Source organism: Aulostomus chinensis, chromosome 11, assembly GCF_037954235.1.
Source record: "Aulostomus chinensis isolate RoL2024-O1b breed Wild chromosome 11, RoL_Achi_v1.0, whole genome shotgun sequence".
Taxonomy (NCBI): Eukaryota; Metazoa; Chordata; class Actinopteri; order Syngnathiformes; family Aulostomidae; genus Aulostomus; species Aulostomus chinensis.
In genome coordinates this window covers 24,152,977-24,171,255 of record NC_141330.1, presented here as the reverse complement: position 1 = coordinate 24,171,255, position 18,279 = coordinate 24,152,977, and the positions used below count along the sequence as shown (strand labels likewise).

At 39.6% G+C, this 18,279-nt stretch overlaps 1 protein-coding gene and 1 long non-coding RNA gene across 6 annotated transcripts in view; both read left to right on the top strand.

Annotated features, from left to right (window-relative positions):
- vps13b (vacuolar protein sorting 13 homolog B) overlaps positions 1-18,279 on the top strand; it is a 327,627-nt gene that overhangs the window by 244,851 nt on the left and 64,497 nt on the right. For all 5 annotated transcript variants that reach the window (XM_086219125.1, XM_086219127.1, XM_086219123.1 and 2 more), the window contains 2 exons: positions 3,849-4,238; positions 17,043-17,245. In XM_086219125.1, coding sequence (XP_086075251.1) covers positions 3,849-4,238; positions 17,043-17,245 — 593 coding nt within the window. The remainder of the gene's footprint in view (positions 1-3,848; positions 4,239-17,042; positions 17,246-18,279) is intronic.
- LOC147253818 (uncharacterized) lies at positions 4,977-6,354 on the top strand. The gene is made up of 3 exons (XR_015118603.1): positions 4,977-5,116; positions 5,837-5,902; positions 6,128-6,354. It is a non-coding gene; the product is annotated as an uncharacterized LOC147253818 (long non-coding RNA).

Here is an 18,279-nt window from a genome sequence, read left to right as displayed (position 1 = left end):
TATTATGGCGTAACATGTTTAGTTATGCTGATTGGATGAAGGAGCTTGTCTGTCAAGGCAAGTACTCACCACTTTCATACTTGTTCTAGATAAGAAATGTTCTAAATTTTACTACAGAGCTCAACATTCACACTTGCAAAATAAAGACATCTCATCAGTTTCCACTGATTGGGGACAGTGCATAACTGAGCAGCAGCCAACAGTTTGAATTGGTCGAATAATGTTTTGCCTCACTGTGGATGGGAGAAGTTCTCCACCTTGAAAAAGGGATTCAGCACCACTCTGCCAGGCCAGACCATAGCACTGAACTCCTCACACATACACACATTCCCTTCCTGTCATTGAAGTGCCTTTAATCACCTCTCCCACTTTTCAGTATAATGCAGTGGGTGAAGTTCAGACCAGGAGGTTTGGTTACTCTTAAGAAGGAGATGTTATTAATTTATTGATATTAGTGCAATTACTGATTCCGTTCAGTGGTTTCATTCTGAATTAGTTCAATCATAGATTCCTGATCAGTTTTCGGTGTGGAAATAAAGTCGGACATAAAGTTTTTCAGCATCAAATTAACTGTTTTATTAGCATTGTAATCCCACTGAATGGATACAAATATGAATATTTATACATAATTTTCATTTAGGTTTTTCTCGCAGAAAAAATTGGCTAACCCCACTTGTGTGGTGCTAATACTACCCTTGTGTTATCCTCAGTGACACACATGCTATTGGGACCCAAACTATGGAACCTGTCTGTGTAGAGGGAGAAATATATGGCAATCATGGACCTGAAGTACATGTTGCATTGAAAGAATGCTGCCTATATGTTTTGTGGAGATTGATTTGTGCCTTTATTCTGAAGTCAAACAAAATAATAATTTTGAGAGCAAGACTTTCCAGACGCAATAGATTTTGAGAACAAAATTTTTTAAATTGCAATCATCATACAGATTTCTTTTTTATTGAAATTAATGTTATTATCTCAAAGTTTTGCTTACAAATGATGAAAGACCAATGAAAAATCAAATGCTTGCTGATCAAAAACCTTTGCTTGCAGTTCAATTTTTTTTCCCATGCATTAAAATGTGCATTTCCATATGGTGAGGTTTTTTTTAGCACATTTATCATGCTATTAAACGAAACAGGCAGCCTGTTTCTGCTAGTTTATCTTTTTTAGATTGTTGTCCAAAGTTCTGTGAAGTTTTATTTGTCTTTACAGATTTGCATTTCTGGGATCAATAACAAATGAAGTGCAAGTTGTTATTTGAAAACAAAATGTTGAGATAATTACACATTAATTTACTCACAATAAGAAAAAAGATTGCCGAGTAAAAAGTGTTACTTACAAATCTATCTTCTGATTGCAATTTTTTAAGTTTTGCTCCCAATCTCTATTTTTTTTGTTTGCAGCATGCAAAGTCTTGCTCAAAAAAAAAGTTTGATTGTATAATAAAAAAAAGTAATCTCCTTAGTGTTCCATTTTCACTCATTTAAAGACAGCGAAACTTGCATACAAAAACTTTTAAACTACTTTTACACTTAACCTCTTCTCTGCCATGATTTGTTCAGTCTCCTCTAGTATAGATGCATTAGTTTGATGCTGTTATTTTGACTAGCACAAATGTCAGAAAACCATACTGACATCAATAAAAGGAATTGATAAGCTTTGAGGCATAGAATTCCAATGGATCAGCTCCTCAAGTGGAACCACTTCTCAGTTCCCATCCCTAGGAAAACTCAATCAGGCAGGGGTTTACATGATCACGAAAAACCTGGAAAGGTCATTGAATTTGAAAATGGCGATCTCTATGCCAGGAAAGGGTTTAGAAGAGTATATAGAGCAAGACAATTTTATGGATAATCTTATTTTACTGAAGTAAAGTTTTATTTTGTCTCAAACCTCATAGCTTACATCTAATTTTATTCAAGTATGTTCATATATTCTCTATTTCTTTTAAGTGTATGAAGACATCTCAGAAAATGATCATAGAGATATGAGATCTACTTGGTAAAATGTGTTTGAGCATGGAGTCGGTCAAATAAAAGGTAAACGTATGTTATATATGACAATTTTAAACTATGTTGTAATAAGCAGTATACTGCTCATTTCATCACTCATCCAGGACATGTGAGGTTACACAGCAGCTCACCAAGCTAGGTGCAGGGGTAGAATGGGTGTTTCTGGGTGGGGGCAGAAGGGGACTTTGGGAGGGAGGACAATCAATAATCAGGACCAGCTCTCCCTCTGTGCTGAGAGCCAGGCAAGGCACAGACCCCAGTACTGGCCCTGACTTGGTGATCAGAGACAGCTTTATGCGATTAGAGCAGGGGTGGGGTTGATTAGGCTGAGGGCCGGCGGAAAAGTAAAAGATAGAAAGACCGGGAATGAGAGAGGCAAAACAGAAAGATGAGCTACATGAAAAAGAGTGAGAAAATAAAGGGGTGAAAGAACAGGGGAGGGGTGCAGGGGAACCTGCATGAACAGCTGCATAAGGGCTTTTTATTCCACCTCTGGAAAGTTTCCTGGTGATAAGTCAAGTGGAAATGATAAGCTACATTGCACAACAAATTCCACCTATCTTTCCTCCAGTTCCTCTCACCAGCCATCCTTCCATTTGACCATGTGCCTCACTTCCTCTGGATTAAATGAAAAAGAATCCTCTGTGTGTGTGTGTGTGTGTGTGTGTGTGTGTGTGTGTGTGTGCGCGCACGAGTGTGTGTGTGTGTGCGCGCACGAGTGCATGTGTGCACGCGTGAACTTGTACCTGGGAATCAAACAGACAAGCAGCCTAAAGCCCTTAAAAAGCCTTTAAACACTAGTGCCTTGATGAGACCATGAGAAACAGCAGCACTTGTTTTCAGCTGCTTCCCTCTCATGACCAAGTGGAAAAATGGGATAATGGAAGTGGTGTAAAACAGCATTGAGTTAATTCATGTGTCTCTGTAAATTCCAGTCAAGTGTCAGAAGACTGCAGTGCACCAGAGTGCAAGCAAGAGGTAGAGAGAAGAAGTCTTGGATTTATGTGGTTTGAATAAGGAAAAGATTCTTTTCTGCTATTCCATTGTGTCACGTTAGGAAGTTGCAGTGAGACAGCCAGTAAATTTGTGTTGTGTGCATGGAGTCAAGGAGAGACAGGGCCCAGCTGTTCTTTAACAGGTCCTTGCGAGCAAAGCTTGGTAATCAGTGGAAGAGAGAGGAATTTTAAATTTGATTTACAGGACATGATAACATGCAGCATCTGATGGGTTAGATGGTAATTCACCTTGGTCTAAGCTACACTGACAAATCCCATCTTTCCTTTAAACTATACTGAATAATAGATTTTGATATGAAAAGCAAAAGGTCCATCTTTTTTATTTATTCTGTTTTTACATGTATTCTGTATCAGCACTTCCACTTAAACAGTATGTCACTCAATTGCCTATAATCAAAAAAGACTAAAAAGCTTATATAGAATTAAATTTCCATCCATTTAAAAAAACATGGATATTGGATCATACAACAAGCTCTAAAGAGATCTGGTGTGTGATAGTATTGTACTTATAATTGTATTATAATGTATTTACTGTATCGGTTGTGAAGCAATGTTATTTCAGTACATCAGTAATAAAATATTTCTAATACTTTCCCAAAAGCTTTCTTTTCACTTCCTCTCCTTATTTTCCTAATAACTAACCACTTCATAAATACAACTCAGGAGAGCACTAGAGATACTCCCTGATTTTAAAGCCTGCCCAGAAACTGTCCACAGAGGGAAACAACAATGTTTGAGAACCATATTAATGTTCTTCATCCTTATTTATTTTATCTTTTTTTGCTATCTAAATCATTATTTCTACCTTTGTACACAGCTGAGCTGAATTTAGAGCTGTCACGCCCCCTGAAAATCAACCCAACTCTGGTCAAGCTGGAGCAGGCAAAAGACTACCTGAAGAAAGTCCTACCAAGCCATACGTGGGACGCCTTCAGTAAACCAGCATCCACATCGTCCACCCCTCATTCATCCCCTGCAAAGATGCCACCAAGGGCCTTTCCTCCTCATCTAGAGCCCCACCATCAGGGTTTGGGTAAAGCCAGCAGCATTAAGACCTTGGCTTTATCTTTCCATAAGGTGTCTCTCCACACTGCCCAGATCGTGGTAGTCATGGAGACAGAGGCACATCCAATGAGGCCCAGTCTTACTCTGTCGGTGTCAGCCATGACAGGAAGTCTCATCATGAAGTCAGGGCCTCGGATAGAAGGTGAGTAAAACACATCATCTTTCTTCTTTTGCATGAATTTAAAAAGTTGAGCTGAGAAATAGAATATTCAGTGTCCAAGGATCACAGATGCACCGTATTCCTGCTGCACTGATACGTTTGTTGTACGACTGTAGAACACTTTGTACCAGTTGCTGAATCTCTAAACTTCTACACAATCATCAGATTAAGATTCAGTTCATATTGTCTTCTTTAAGTATTGCTTGAACAAAAACTGATTGTTTCTGAATTCGAAGTGACCCATTTCACTTGTTATGTAGAACTTTGTCATACAGTTCATCATCTGCCTTGTTTGCTCAGGAAATGTGAAATGCGTTTTTGTAGTATTTGACATTCATTCAATCATTTTCTTGGGCTGTGAAAGACTGACAATTAAATATCAGTGTTGCTTTCAGCAAGACTCCAACTTTCCACAGACAAGGTTTGTCAGTAATCTCACAGAATGGGCTTCCTGGGGGCAGGGCTGGTTAAAGGCAAAAGTGATATAGGTGGTCGCCTAGGCCGCCATATTAACAAGGGGGCGCTGGGAAAAAAATAAATGATCAAAATTCACCAATGGGTGAATATTTATTATCTTATTTTTTCCAGACGTAAAAAATGAACAAATACAAAAAAACAAGAGAGAAAGCAAGCAAGAAAGAAAGAAGTACACTTTGCACACTGCCCGACCCCTGCACCTGTGTGGGGGACAAGTCACTGTTTGATGCGCATCCGTGGTAGCCGTAGTTCATGTTTTGGTCCAGATAGGCAGATATTTACATTTTACCTGCATTTCGTAAAAATGAAAAGGTCCAAGACATCAGGTGCGCAAGGGAGGAAACAAAGGAAAGAGGAGGAGGAAAAGAAAGTCCGATATAGAGGTATGTTGTCTTATGTTATCTTTAAAATGCCATTCTGTGTGTAACATTGTTAGATGTTTCTTTTGTAGCTGCTGGCTAGCTAAGTAGCAATAAAGCTAATGCTACATTAATAATGCTAAGAGAGCTGTTGGACTCAGATAATGTTACAGTTTGAAGGGTATGAGCCTGAATGGCAAACTAATAGCTAGCTATCTGGATAACTGCTCCTTCGTGTGCTGAAATGTCACTGACAAATGTCAGTGATAATGGTTAACACTAAAAAACAAAAAAACAGATTTCTGAGCTCACTGGCTTGCACCAGAGATGTGAGTGTCACTTGGCATCGTCGCACATTGTTGTAAACTAGATTGGTACTGAAATATATCAATAAACTAGTTCTACACTGGATTAATGGGTGCTAATTAGCAGCAATTAGGCTGTGTGGCAGAAATGTTTTATTATTAGTGAGTTCGATGACATTTTATGATTTATACCTTGCCCAGCAGCATGCGTGTAACTATTTAGTTGTTACTCAGAGTTATGTTGTTATCGTAACTCAGTGGTGCAAGCTTTTATTTCAGAAATGCATAAATCACAAAGTGATTACTAATTTTGAACTTAGTTCTAATTTAGTTTGAACTAAGTTTGAACTTACACACAGCTTGTGCAGCAGGATGCAGTAGTTATTTGTTCTACTCTACAGCTATATCTATATTTAATATCTACTCTATAACTGTCCAGATGCACTCAGGAAATATCTGCAGAATCCCCCAGCTGCTGGAGAAGAAACACCACCCTCTGAAGCAGGTCAGTTCAGATAAGTTCACTTGTGGTCTCTGTCTTAGTTCATTGACAGCACTGCTATGTCATTATCATGATTATTTGTTTTGTTTTTATTATTAATGTTGAATTTTACAGTTACACCTTGTTACTAATAAATGTACGTTTTTATCAAATTCAATTAAGTTTATCTGCACAGTGCTACTTTATATGCAGTACAACAGTATAGATGTTCTGTCTGTTTGTATACAGCTGCAGGTCAGTCATCATCCAGTGCCACCACATCCAGCACTCCAGCTCCCTTCACTGAGTTACAGCCTGCAGCCTTAAAGTATGAACTAATTCTGTTGAAGGTAGCACCGTTTCAATACATGTTGTTGAAGCAAAAATATTTGCTGACTGACTTTGTTAATAATGTTGATAATATGTGAATAATAATGTTTCCAAAAGGGCAGGTAGTAGTTAATATTTAATAATTTATTCAGTCTTTGATATGCTCCTTTGTTTGTTGAGTCATTATAATATATGTAAATATACCTTTTGTCTTGAAACATGTCTTGTCATTGTGGTCCCTGATGTTTTTTGGTGGTGGTGGGATTCTCAATGCCAATCCCAATCTTGCCTAGGACACAAAATGGCTTGGGCTGGCCCTGCCAGGGGAGATCGCTGCAGCTCATGGAATCTGCTCAGGCTCTCTGGGGTTAAGCAGATATGATGCCCACCAAAATAATCTTACACAAGTTGGTTTTCATCACCCTGTTTTTATGTGCATTTTGAAACGTCACATCTAAAATCCTCGAATACACCCAAAAATGTTTATGCTCGCTTGAGGTGGTTTATGACTCGCACAAAAAACACTTAATGTGCAGAGTGGGAGATGGAAAAACATCTGCCATATACCACAATCTTAAAACAAAATCAACGTAGTTTATCCACTCCAACCATTTGATGGAGACTTATTCGCAATTTTTTTTCCCTATGTGAATTTGAAAAAAAAAAAGCTTCACACTGAGTTGGAAACCAGGCTATAGTGTAATGTTTTAGTTGTAATCTCTAAGCAGAGTGTACATGGGAGTGTGTCTGTCTCGTTGCTTCTTACTGTCTGAATAATGTGGCCATGAATAGCTGCCCAAATACTCTGCCATTAATTTTTGACCTGGTTTTTGTTGTTGTTCCTCAAGATAGTAGTGTGCCAATGTTGCTCCTGGGCACAGAGATGACACGCCAGCAACGTGTGTGTGTGTGTGTGTCTGTCTGTCTGTCTGTCTGTCTGACGGACGGACGGACGGACGGACGGACGCCTGGCTTTTGTTACCTATTAGAGATTGTTTCCATGCATAAACACCAACCTTATCAGGATGCCTGGCCCACTGGGACTAAAGACCATTCCTAATTAGACACAATGTAATTTCTGAGTTAAGGTTGAGGTCAAGTTTAGGTTAGGTTTAGGTATCAGTAGTTTAGTTTGGATTAGGGCCTGGTTTAAGTTGCCCAAATGAATTAAAGTCAATGGAATGTCCAAATAAGGATATCTGCGAAAACCTGTGTGTGTGGGTGTGTGAGAGAGAAATCAGAAATCATGTGTTTGAAAACTTAATTCAAGCATTTTTTAAACCATTTGCAGTTTGTTTACTCAAAGCTGCATGTCTCTGCTGTGACACAATACCTTTCACCAACTTTTTAGCTTTTTTCCATCATTTTCATCATATATTGACTTTGCTAAACAAAACTTAAACTGCTTTTACACCACAATGCAAGAGAAATAGAGTTCAAAGACGCACCTTTGCTCGTGTTAAAGCTAATCTTGCTTTGCTTTCAAATCACTGTTGTTTATGCTGATTGTGCTTTCTTTGTGCATAGGGGATATTTGTGAGTTGTAGTTCTATGATTTGTTTATAGTAAACAGGAAATAGAGATTAGAGTGCTTTGAACTGTTTTACATGGCTATTGTTTTCCTCACAAATGTCATCACATTGAAAGTGAGCCAGTGCTGCTTTCATAGTACTGTATTGTGGTTGAAGGAGACACAAATAATCACCACTAATGTTCACTGACATTGATAGGATTATTCATCTGCTGTGTGACTTCAAACTCTACTCAAAACACTGGTTATTGTTATGGCCCAAAACATAACATCATGTATGTCTGTTCTGAACAAGACCATATAATCACTGCCATAAAACGAATGCTGATATTATGTGTTGCAAAAGTTTCATTCATCTCCTCATATATCATGTTTGAACTCTCTCTGGCTCACCTGAGAGGTTTCAGACACTCTATGTACATCTAATTATAGACCATGACATCTAATCTCTCTCTTGCCTCGTCTCTGAGACGATGTTGAAAGCCTGTGAGGGGTGAAACCTGGAAAAGACAGCACAGCCTGAATGTCTTGAAATCCCCACAAAGACAATTAGTTTATGTGGGAAGCAGTATTTTAAAGAAAATTGAAAGCTGCCCTGCTGAGTGACACGTTTTTCTTGTCTTGTTTTCTCTTTTTTAATTTTAGAAGGGGAAGGGGTGGCCTCTTGATAGCTTAAGAACACTTACAGATCTTTGCATAACCCACACAGCTCTTTTCCCCAAGGACGTCTTCACATGGTGCTTCCAGATTTGTTGCCATCAAAAGGAGACAAAATCTCCAATTACACCCACTGATTGTTGGTGACAACAGATGTATCTGCTGACTTTTAGCCTGAGCTGCACCACCTCCATCACTCAACACGACGGACTCTCCAGTCTGATCCATCCCTCTGAAAACATACACCTTGGAATTTTACGAAGATGAACATCAGGATTCCAATTATGTAAGGTTGAGCGATCGAGCAGCCACAATAAGTCAGCCGCAATGACCCCCTTGGGACAGGCTGGACATGTGAGATGGGGGAGTGAAGTGGGACTCCTGCTACAGTGTATACTACTACTGTTGCTGCTGTTGGTGCTATGCTGGCTTGAAGCAGCGACTGGAGATAGATGGTCCACAGAATGAGGATGATGCCGGTGCACATGGAGAAACAGGAGGAGGGAGTGGTGGGAAGGGAAGTATAAGAATCACAAAAGAGACTGTTGCAAGTAGTGAAGGAGAGAAAGATAAATGATACTGGATGAAATTAAATGAGTGCAAGAGTAAATAGCTAAGTATACTATTATGAACATATATGTACATTTAAGTTGGCTAGAGCAAGACATACCACAGCACAGTTGTGTACATCCACAATGTGTGCCTGTTACAGTGACCTTGACCTTTAACCACCTACGTTTATTCAGGTTGTAACTGAGTCCCAGTGGATGTGCTTTGTTTGAAGAAATTTCCTCAAGATGTTCCTGAGATATGGCGTTGATTTCAGTTGACTTTTGACCATCAAATTCTTTTCAGTTCATCCAGTTTCCAAGTGGACTTTTAGAGAATTTGAAAGGAAATCACTCAAAGCATTCCTGAAATACTGTGTGAGCAAATATGTGGCAGATACAGAACGTGAGGTGACAGTGACCTTGAGCTTTGACCACCAAAATCTTTTCTACTCATCCTTGAGTCCCATTGGACATTTGAAGCACTTGAAGCCTTCCAGAGATATTACATTCATAAGAATCAGATTGACAGATGGACCTGCAACCAGACACAGTGCTATGGCATGAAAATGCAGCTTGATCAGAGAGGATACAGTAAAAATGTGGAAGAGGTGTGTCAAAAAACACAATTTGAAAAAAGAAACAATGAGGAGTTAATGACAGGGAAAGACAAAATCAACTATAAACCGGTACAGAAGGAGAGAACTGAAAACACAGCAGTAATGAGCTCTCAGTCCATGTTTGTTGTTGGGATGTGAAGATCCTGTCATCCAAACCCCTCATCCCTGTAACATCTGGGGCTCTGTACCTGGTCATGGCAGCCCCTCTCCTTTCTACCAGGGGACAAGATGGAGAGAGAGGGGATTATGTTGACAGTGAGGTGTGTTACCAGATCCTGTGTTAATGAAAAGCAAGTGCAAGCCCCACATTCCTCCCTCCGTCCACGCTCACCACTCCCCAAGGTAGGGGGGCATTTATAGTTCAACGAGAAAAAAAAAAGGAGGGAGGTGGGCAAAAGAGAGAGAACAGATGTCGAAAGGTCCATGAAACAAGACCCTCCCTAATCTCTCAGTTCTCCATCAGACTGCCCCTGATTTCTGAAGAACACACACACACATCACCACTCTTTTCATATTCATACTACAATATGTAGTCACACTCACAAAGTGTTCTCCTCAGTCCTGAGCCTCTGCGGACCCCTGCCTCTTAATGGTGATTTACTCCAGTGCACATGTAAAGGAAAACTTCTGTTCATGGAACAAAGTGAATGTTACCCATTATTTATTCATGTGTCTTCCTTATTTTCATGTTTTATTTTGTTTCCACAGCCAAACTTTGAATTATCATCATGTCAGTGTGTTTACTCCACAGGGAGAGACACTTTTTCACATTTATCTTATTACTTCTGTTTCATTAGCCTGGGATGAATGAGAGACAAGTAAATTTATTTGGAATACATGCTGTTGGGATTTGGCAAACAAACCCAACTGCTTTAATCCTTTCACTGCATTAACAATAGAAATATCTCACATAGCAAACATTGGGGGGTGGGGGGGGTGGAGATCATCAATTGAAATTATTTTTAACTCACAAGTCTGCTTGGTACAGATGAAGAGGTGTGCTGCAGTATAATAGAGACATGCAAGATTGTTTTTGTTTATGTCAAGACAGAATGAGATTTTTCCTAGCCTTGTGGGAGTTTATATGACATTGCATTGGATCCAAATAAGTTATGCAGAAGATGAAATATACTTTGTACATCTTTTTCTTCGTTGTCATTGCAATTCAACTGCTGACGCTTTGATCAGAAATGCAGTGTTTTCAGCTTCTTGCATTTAATACACCTTTGACCAAGTAGATATGAGGTTCAGCCTACAGACAGGTGGTAACTCCATTTCTATTATATAGGTCAAGTACTTTTTCATTTCTGATGGTGGTTGTAGACAGGAAAGGCTCCAGATGCAACTGCAGAGCTTAATTTTTGATGGCCTCACCAGGCTAGCATTGCACTAGCAGAGAGTTCTGTGTGTTTAATCTCCATTAATGTGAAGTGAGTTGTGAGATGAATTACTTTGCTTACCAGGTGCATGTTCTTAACAAGTCACACGTGGCACTCAGACAACCCATCCGTTTTCCATAATAACCAAATAAGCCCTCAAATGAGAACGCGCAAACCACTGAAACACAGTAATTTTTCGGTACCTATCACACTGAGGTTGAGCGAATCAATGTCGGTGAAAACTGCAGGGGTATACTGTATGAACATGTACACCCACAGAGCCATGCATACCTCATATACATCAGAGCTGGTATACCTGATAAACTTACAAGGAAATGAAAAATAAGACCAGAAAAAAATGTTACTCTTAATCATCCAGCTTCACAGCTCATTAAATATATATATTTTTTCTGTTTACACATACACCTATGTCAAGATGAACATTTTCATGTTCATAAATTGCTTTTTTTAGTAGTTGATGATATGAATAGGGGTGGTGCGGTGGTTAGCCCTGTCACCTCAATGCAAGGTTCAAGTCCCGGGATCTTTCTTTGTGGAGTCTGCATGTTCTCCCTGTGCCTGCATGGGTTCTCTCCGGTACTCCGGCTTCCTCCCACAGTCCAAAGACATGCAATTGGGGAAGAGGCTGATTGATACTCTAAAATGACCATAGGCCTGTGAGTGTGAATGTTTGTCTGTGTACATGTGTTAGCCCTGCGATGAACTGGCAACCCATCCTGGGTGAACCCCACCTCTCACCCAAAGGCTGTTTGGATAGGCTCCACCCCCACCCCACCTCCCCTGCGACCCTTAGCAGGATAAGTGAAAATGAATGTAATATATAAATTGCTGCTTTGGTGTTTGTAGATAACCTTCTTATACAGCCAAAGTACAAGGACAAGTGTTTTAAGATTTTTTTCATTTTTGTTCTGTTTAGTTTAGTCCAGATTTTGTGGAGAGAAAAAAAAAAACTGTGTTTTTTGTAATACTGTAGGTGAACTAATCTGCCAGTGTAGTTGGCTAGATTGACTGATTCTTTAAAACAAGCCCCTTTATCTTAAGGAGATGATATGAATTGTTTTTGTCTCATATATAATCATGTTATTTGATTAGATATTAGTCAAATATATTAGGCAAGACTTGGTGTTTTGCAGTACAGGAATGCAACCACATGCATGTGCAAACAATTTCCCTATGATTGAGATTGACGAAAGAGTACCAAGTGTACGCAAGCCTTATACATCTGACAGAATTAAACCCGTGTGTATACAGGTTCACTCATGAATCTACAAAGCTTTATGCATGTGGTCCCGGATATGGATGTAAGACCTGTTGACATGCAGGATTATCTTCATGCATATCATGCCAGAAAAGTGATCGAAGCTAAAGTTGGATATTAAAAAAATCAATATAAATTTACTGTACATAATTTTCCAATGTTTTCCACCTATAAATTTTCCCATATGTAACCAATCAACATTCATTGCGTTCTGTATTTATAACATCTTGGATGACACACAGCTCCCTGTACAGTTCCATGTTGGACGACAATGTCCCCCACTATGAAACCAGTTTCCTCTCGTGTCCTATAGTGGTCTGTGGTAAGTGAAAAGTGTATTCCTGTGGTGAGTGACAATATATTATTCCTATTACCCTTACCATCCCAGACAGTCTTTGGTTGGCTCTGCTACTTAGGTAATGGCTCCTTTAGGCTGCCTCTAATTGATACCAGTACACCCCGGGGTATAAATCAGCCAGGCAGTGGTCAGATAACGGCTGCCAGGGAGAAACCGACACGGTAAATCAGTTTCGATCCTATCTAATCTTACCCAAGCATTTACCAAAGATGTATTTCACTTTAGGAAGATTTCCATCCGCCCCACCACCCACTTAGTTGCTCGAGTGTCATAAGTTGTATGTTATCCTGTGGAGGATATGCTTGCGTGTGCTGAGTTACTGGCATTTGGGATATATGCAGGTGTGGGTTCATGTGTGCAGATCTGTGCCTAATCTAGGTTAGTTCTAAATTCAGGTTCGCATCATATCCAGATTGTTACCTCGCTTTATTTCAGATCACCACACATTGACCTTCTGACTTAATCACATACTGTGTGTGTGTGTGTGTGTGTGTGTGTGTGTGTGTGTGTGTTAGAGGTGAATTTTCATCTTTTTTGTGTGTTTCTTTGATACGTTTTTTTCCTCCCTAAGGTTTATCAGCCTGGAACTGCTCCTACAGCTTTCATATGACCACAGACAGCTTGCATTTCTGCATCATTATCTCAGATGTCCACAGATTGGCACTGGAAGTTTTGCAGTTGCATGTGTTTAGAGGACCGTGCTACATGTGCATCACCAATGTGGTTAAATGATAAAACTGAAACCCCACAAAAATGATGTTTTGTACTTATGGTGCTTAGAATATCATCGCTTGTGTGTACATGTGTGGGTGTATTGTTTGTCATAATGCCAAGATCATTTTTCTTCGACCAAGGCATTTTTTTTTTAAGTCTTGAACACACGCACATGATCCAAAGACCCCCAGAACAACAGGTGTGTGTGCGTGCATGCACACGTGTGTGGGTGTGTGCACGTGTTCAACAGTGGCATGACAACAGAGTCAAATGCAGGGGGACATTTTGGACATTCCCCACAGTTTTGTTTTGTTTTTGTTTTCTTGCCATATTGGGACTAGCAAGTGTATGAGTGTTCCAGCACTGCCTCGCAGGTTGCAGCAGGAATTCACCAACTCACAACTGATTCACACAAGTTGTCTGTAACCTGTAGTAAGCCCAAGGCAGTCTTTTATAGTATGGAGGGGTTATTTGTTGAGCAAGACGAGCTCGAGCCCAGTTTTTGCTGATTTGATCCAATGTAGCACTGCTGATGGGCCTCGCTAGTCTTTGCTAATGGCAGTAGGTGTAAAAGACAGTACAAATGGGTCAAGTGCACAGTGGCTGTTGCAGAATATTTGCAAAGGAGTCAGATCCATTTATTATAGAAGAGGAGACCTCCTTTAAAATTGATTCCAATTTAATGTTCAAAGGCGATCCAATCATCTTCAGAAAAAAATTTATCTTGATCTGTCCATTCAATCACTGATTAACAATGTACAATATGCAGTTTTACTGCTCGTTAAAAAAAAGGCCAAATAATTGCATCCATACTACGACAATATATCTGGTAATCTTTCAGTTGTATTTTAACAGCACCATTTCATTTTTAATTTAGTTAATTTAAATTTAATTAATTTCGCGCAAGTGTAACTTTGACACCCTGTGTATATTTTCCCACCTTAAAATCAATCAGATACAGAAAATTAAATATTTTAGGACCTAAATTACAATTTCACTTTATGTTTCAGCTCTGCAACATTATATGATGAGTGTTGTCTCTGCAACAACTTGTAAGAAGTCCCCAGTTTCAAAGCTTTGTCAGGTTTTCAAACCTCAGGGAGATCCTGAGATCAGTTACACAGGGTAGAAGGAAAACAGCAATTAGTGCAATGCAGTTTCAGCAAAATTAATGAAAGCAAAATTGATTGATGCCATAACCAAATCAAAAATACCTAACACAACTGGGAAAATGCTCAATATTACATTAATACTGACATTAACAGATATTTAAACAGAGTAGGAAACAATAAATATGTGTAACTTCCAAAAACACCATCATTTTGTTTCTCTGTAGTCTTACAGGTATAGATATATAGATATAGATAGATAGATAGATAGAATGTGTGTGTCTTTGTCTTTGTGTGTGTATTTATCCATATATATGTATATGTTTACATATGTGTGTATAAATCTACATGTATATCACAAATACATGCATACATACACACATCTATATTTGTATACATATATATGTGTGTGTGTGTGTATATGTATGTATGTATATGCAGATATTGGCATCACATTTCTATCTTTACATTTGTCAGCTTCATCGGTGTGTGTCTGCACTTAACATTCGTGTGCTTGTGTCTCTCTTTATACCTGAACTGGAAAAAAGCTTCACCATTTAAGCGTGTTTCAGAGTTTCCTAGTGCTGTCTAATAAATCCTTACCATGAAAATAATCCTGATTTTTATGGTTCAATAAGTGATCACTAACAACTCTCCGTGCACCAAGGTAAACTGCCAAATTGTATCAACAATATCTTTCCTTGCACAAATGACTCATCAGAGTATAATATTTCCCAATGATGAAGTCAAGAAAAGCCCTTCCTCATTGGATCCCCCCTGTTGTGTTTTTGAGGTCTCATGTTGAATAAGATGTTCCTTAGTCAGTTTACCATGTCTGGAAAGAGGACTAGTGTGTGTCATATCGTCATAGTATCATATCTCTCTCACACCCTCTCTTCTTCCATGTCTATGTCTATTTGTCTCCTCATTTATCAGCTCCTGTTCCACTCCCTTCATATGGATTTCCATCCCCCCTTCAAACCCCATCTCTCCTGTTGTATCCCAAATGAATCCCAGGACATCCTCGTCAAAGTCTTTCCGCAAAGAGCTGCAATATAAATAATCTTTTTGTTACGTAGAAATACACATGCACTCAGATGGGACACCATGGATTTGTCATTTGCAGGCAAAACAAAGCATTACTTAAAACTTCAATCGATTAGCTCTCTGTTTATTAGTCAGTCATAGTCCACCAGATTCCTTGCCTGTCTCTAAGCCGACTTTAAATCCAAAATCTTTGTGACTGCTTTTGTCTTATTTAAAAGGCACTTTCCCTTCCATGTTAGACCAACACCTGCTTGCATACCAGGCAAACAGATCTACAGAAAATGCAATCTGTGTTGCCCACCACCTTGTGGATCATCTCAAGAGACCTGACACATAAATCAGGATGCTCTTTTTGGACTTAAGTTCTACCCTTAACACCAACATTCCAAACACATTATTGTCAAAACTCCACTGCCTGGGCCCAGTCACAACTGTCTGTAAGTGGATCCTAGACTTCCTGACAAACTGCCCTGGTCTGTCAGGTTAGGGAAAAACACATCCTCCAACCTTACCCTGAACCCTGGTGTTCACAGGGATGTGTGTTTAGCCCTCTCATGTACACCCTCCTCCCCCATGATTGTGTACTTGGTCATCCAGCAAACATCTACATCAAGTTTGCAGATTTCCTACTGTGAATCAGCATAATGAAACCTGAGGGATTTGATTTGCTGCGAGGAGTTTGGCAAAGCAGCACTGGTTCCCTCCTTCTAAAATAATAGCCATAACAGGGTATGGTCATTTGAAATGTTAACTATTAAACAGCACTAATTAACTGTTGTTAACTGATTAACTGGCACTATAAATAGCCATGAATGAATTTCTGACCAGCCAGCCTTCATATGAAAGGCTTTATTTTTTTTAATAGGAGCACAAGCAACACAACAAGGATGCAAACATCCTCACATCAGACAGCTGCAGCTGCTATGAACAGATTAACTTAAAAGACCAAGCAACACCATAAAAGCTGAGATCTCCAGTGGTGGAAAATAAAAAATTATGACATATTCAGTCCTTCAAATTAATACACAGATGATCGAAAGGAAAACACTTTGAATCCTCATGCTCATAGAAGGCTTCAAGTCATGATAAAAGATGCCATGTGCTGCTCTGAAATAATATAAACTGTCAATGTTTGAATTACTCCTTAATACCCTCTTGCACTGAAACAGGTGTGCTGCTTTCTTCTTTACTTTCTTTTTTTTAACTGTCCTAGACTCACAGCCAAGCAAACAAGGGTGACAATGTCAGTTCAAAGACACAGTTTAACACAGGTAGAATGACTGTCAATTAACTGAAAAGGTGCTGATTCAATCCCTAGTTCTCCCTGTGACTATCGAAGTGTTGTTGTTGTGTGTGTGTGTGTGTGTGTGTGTGTGTGTTTGTGTGTGTGTGTGTGTGTTTGAGATAGATGCTAAGTTCAGGACAGTCTGTGAGGGCAGTTAGATTTTGTTGTGTTGATCAAATGATTGATATTACTAGGTATTATATCTGTAAGTGGGCACTTAAACTGTTTTTTTTTCAACCCACTGCTTTATGTTTCCAAGGCGAATGTAATAAATTATGTATTCCTTTCACTCCTTCTGTCCTGTCAGATCCCTTTCAAGCTGCTTCTATGCTGCTGGAGCTGCAAGATGTGTTGGTGAGGACAGGGCTGAAGGAACGAAGCCATCTCCTCCTGGGGCCATTTTCCTGCAGCGCCTCTCTGGACGCTAGGTGGTGTCGGCACAGCGGCAGCCCTGGACCTGAGCCTGGCCCCCCTAAACTGCTGCTGGACCTGAAAGGAGGCCTGCTACAGGTCTCAATACCCATGACATTGATTCAGTGTTCATCATCCCAAGATTTATCTCTCACCACAGCTCGAGTTTTGAGTCCTCCATTTCGGATCAGCACATCTTAGTGTTCTGCTTAAGTACTCTTATGCCTGCATCCATAAGTAATGATTAATGCCGGTACACTCTTTAATTTATCCCCAGTTTAAATGCGTCTGGGTACAACTATAATATTCATAAATTGATCGACACAGGCTCAACTAATCTGTACTCTCTCACCCCTTCAATCTGCTATTCTTCCTTCTGGTTTCTTGTGTGGTATCTGTTCTCTTTGCAGCTGAAACTAAAAACGGCTTGCTCCAATTCCAATGGTTAAGTAGTGGAATGTTAAAGCTTTTTTGGGGTGGGTGGGTGGATGAGGGTTTTATCTTCCTGCGAGAAGTTACATAATGTCCATGGTGAAAAGTCCCTTTTTCGCTGTGACTAACTGAACGCATTAATACTAATGTATTATTCCACATTACTACTTCAGGGGGAACCCCCTCCCTCTCCCTCAGTGGTTCCCCTTAATGGGGAACCACTTAATACGTAATCATACATTTCCCTCTGCAAATATTGGTGTTTGTGGTGTTTTAATCAAGTCCTGTACAAAAACCACCAGAATTCCTTCCGATTCCTTCATCTCATTTTCTCTCTCCAAAAACCTGAAAAAGAAAAAAAACTCCCCAAATTTTCCTGTTTTTAGAGTTTAGTCATAACCCACCCATGCAAGTTAGTGAGTTGCAGGCAGGCAGCTCCATGTGTGAAGAGTGTTTGACTCAGAGATTCCTGGTTCGTTGTCCAAACCCCAAGCAGACCCATTTTGACGGAGCGTGGGAAGAGGAACACAGTCAAGGAGGATGTTAGGTTATGCTGGGTAATGTTAGTACGGGTGTGAAGGGTTGATGACTAGGGTCACCCTGATTGCTTCTTGTCTTGTTTTGGAAAGTAAAATAATTGTTGACAGGCATTTATGCTTTATCTGTGAGTCTTTGTCACTGTCTTGCTTTTTTCTTACCAC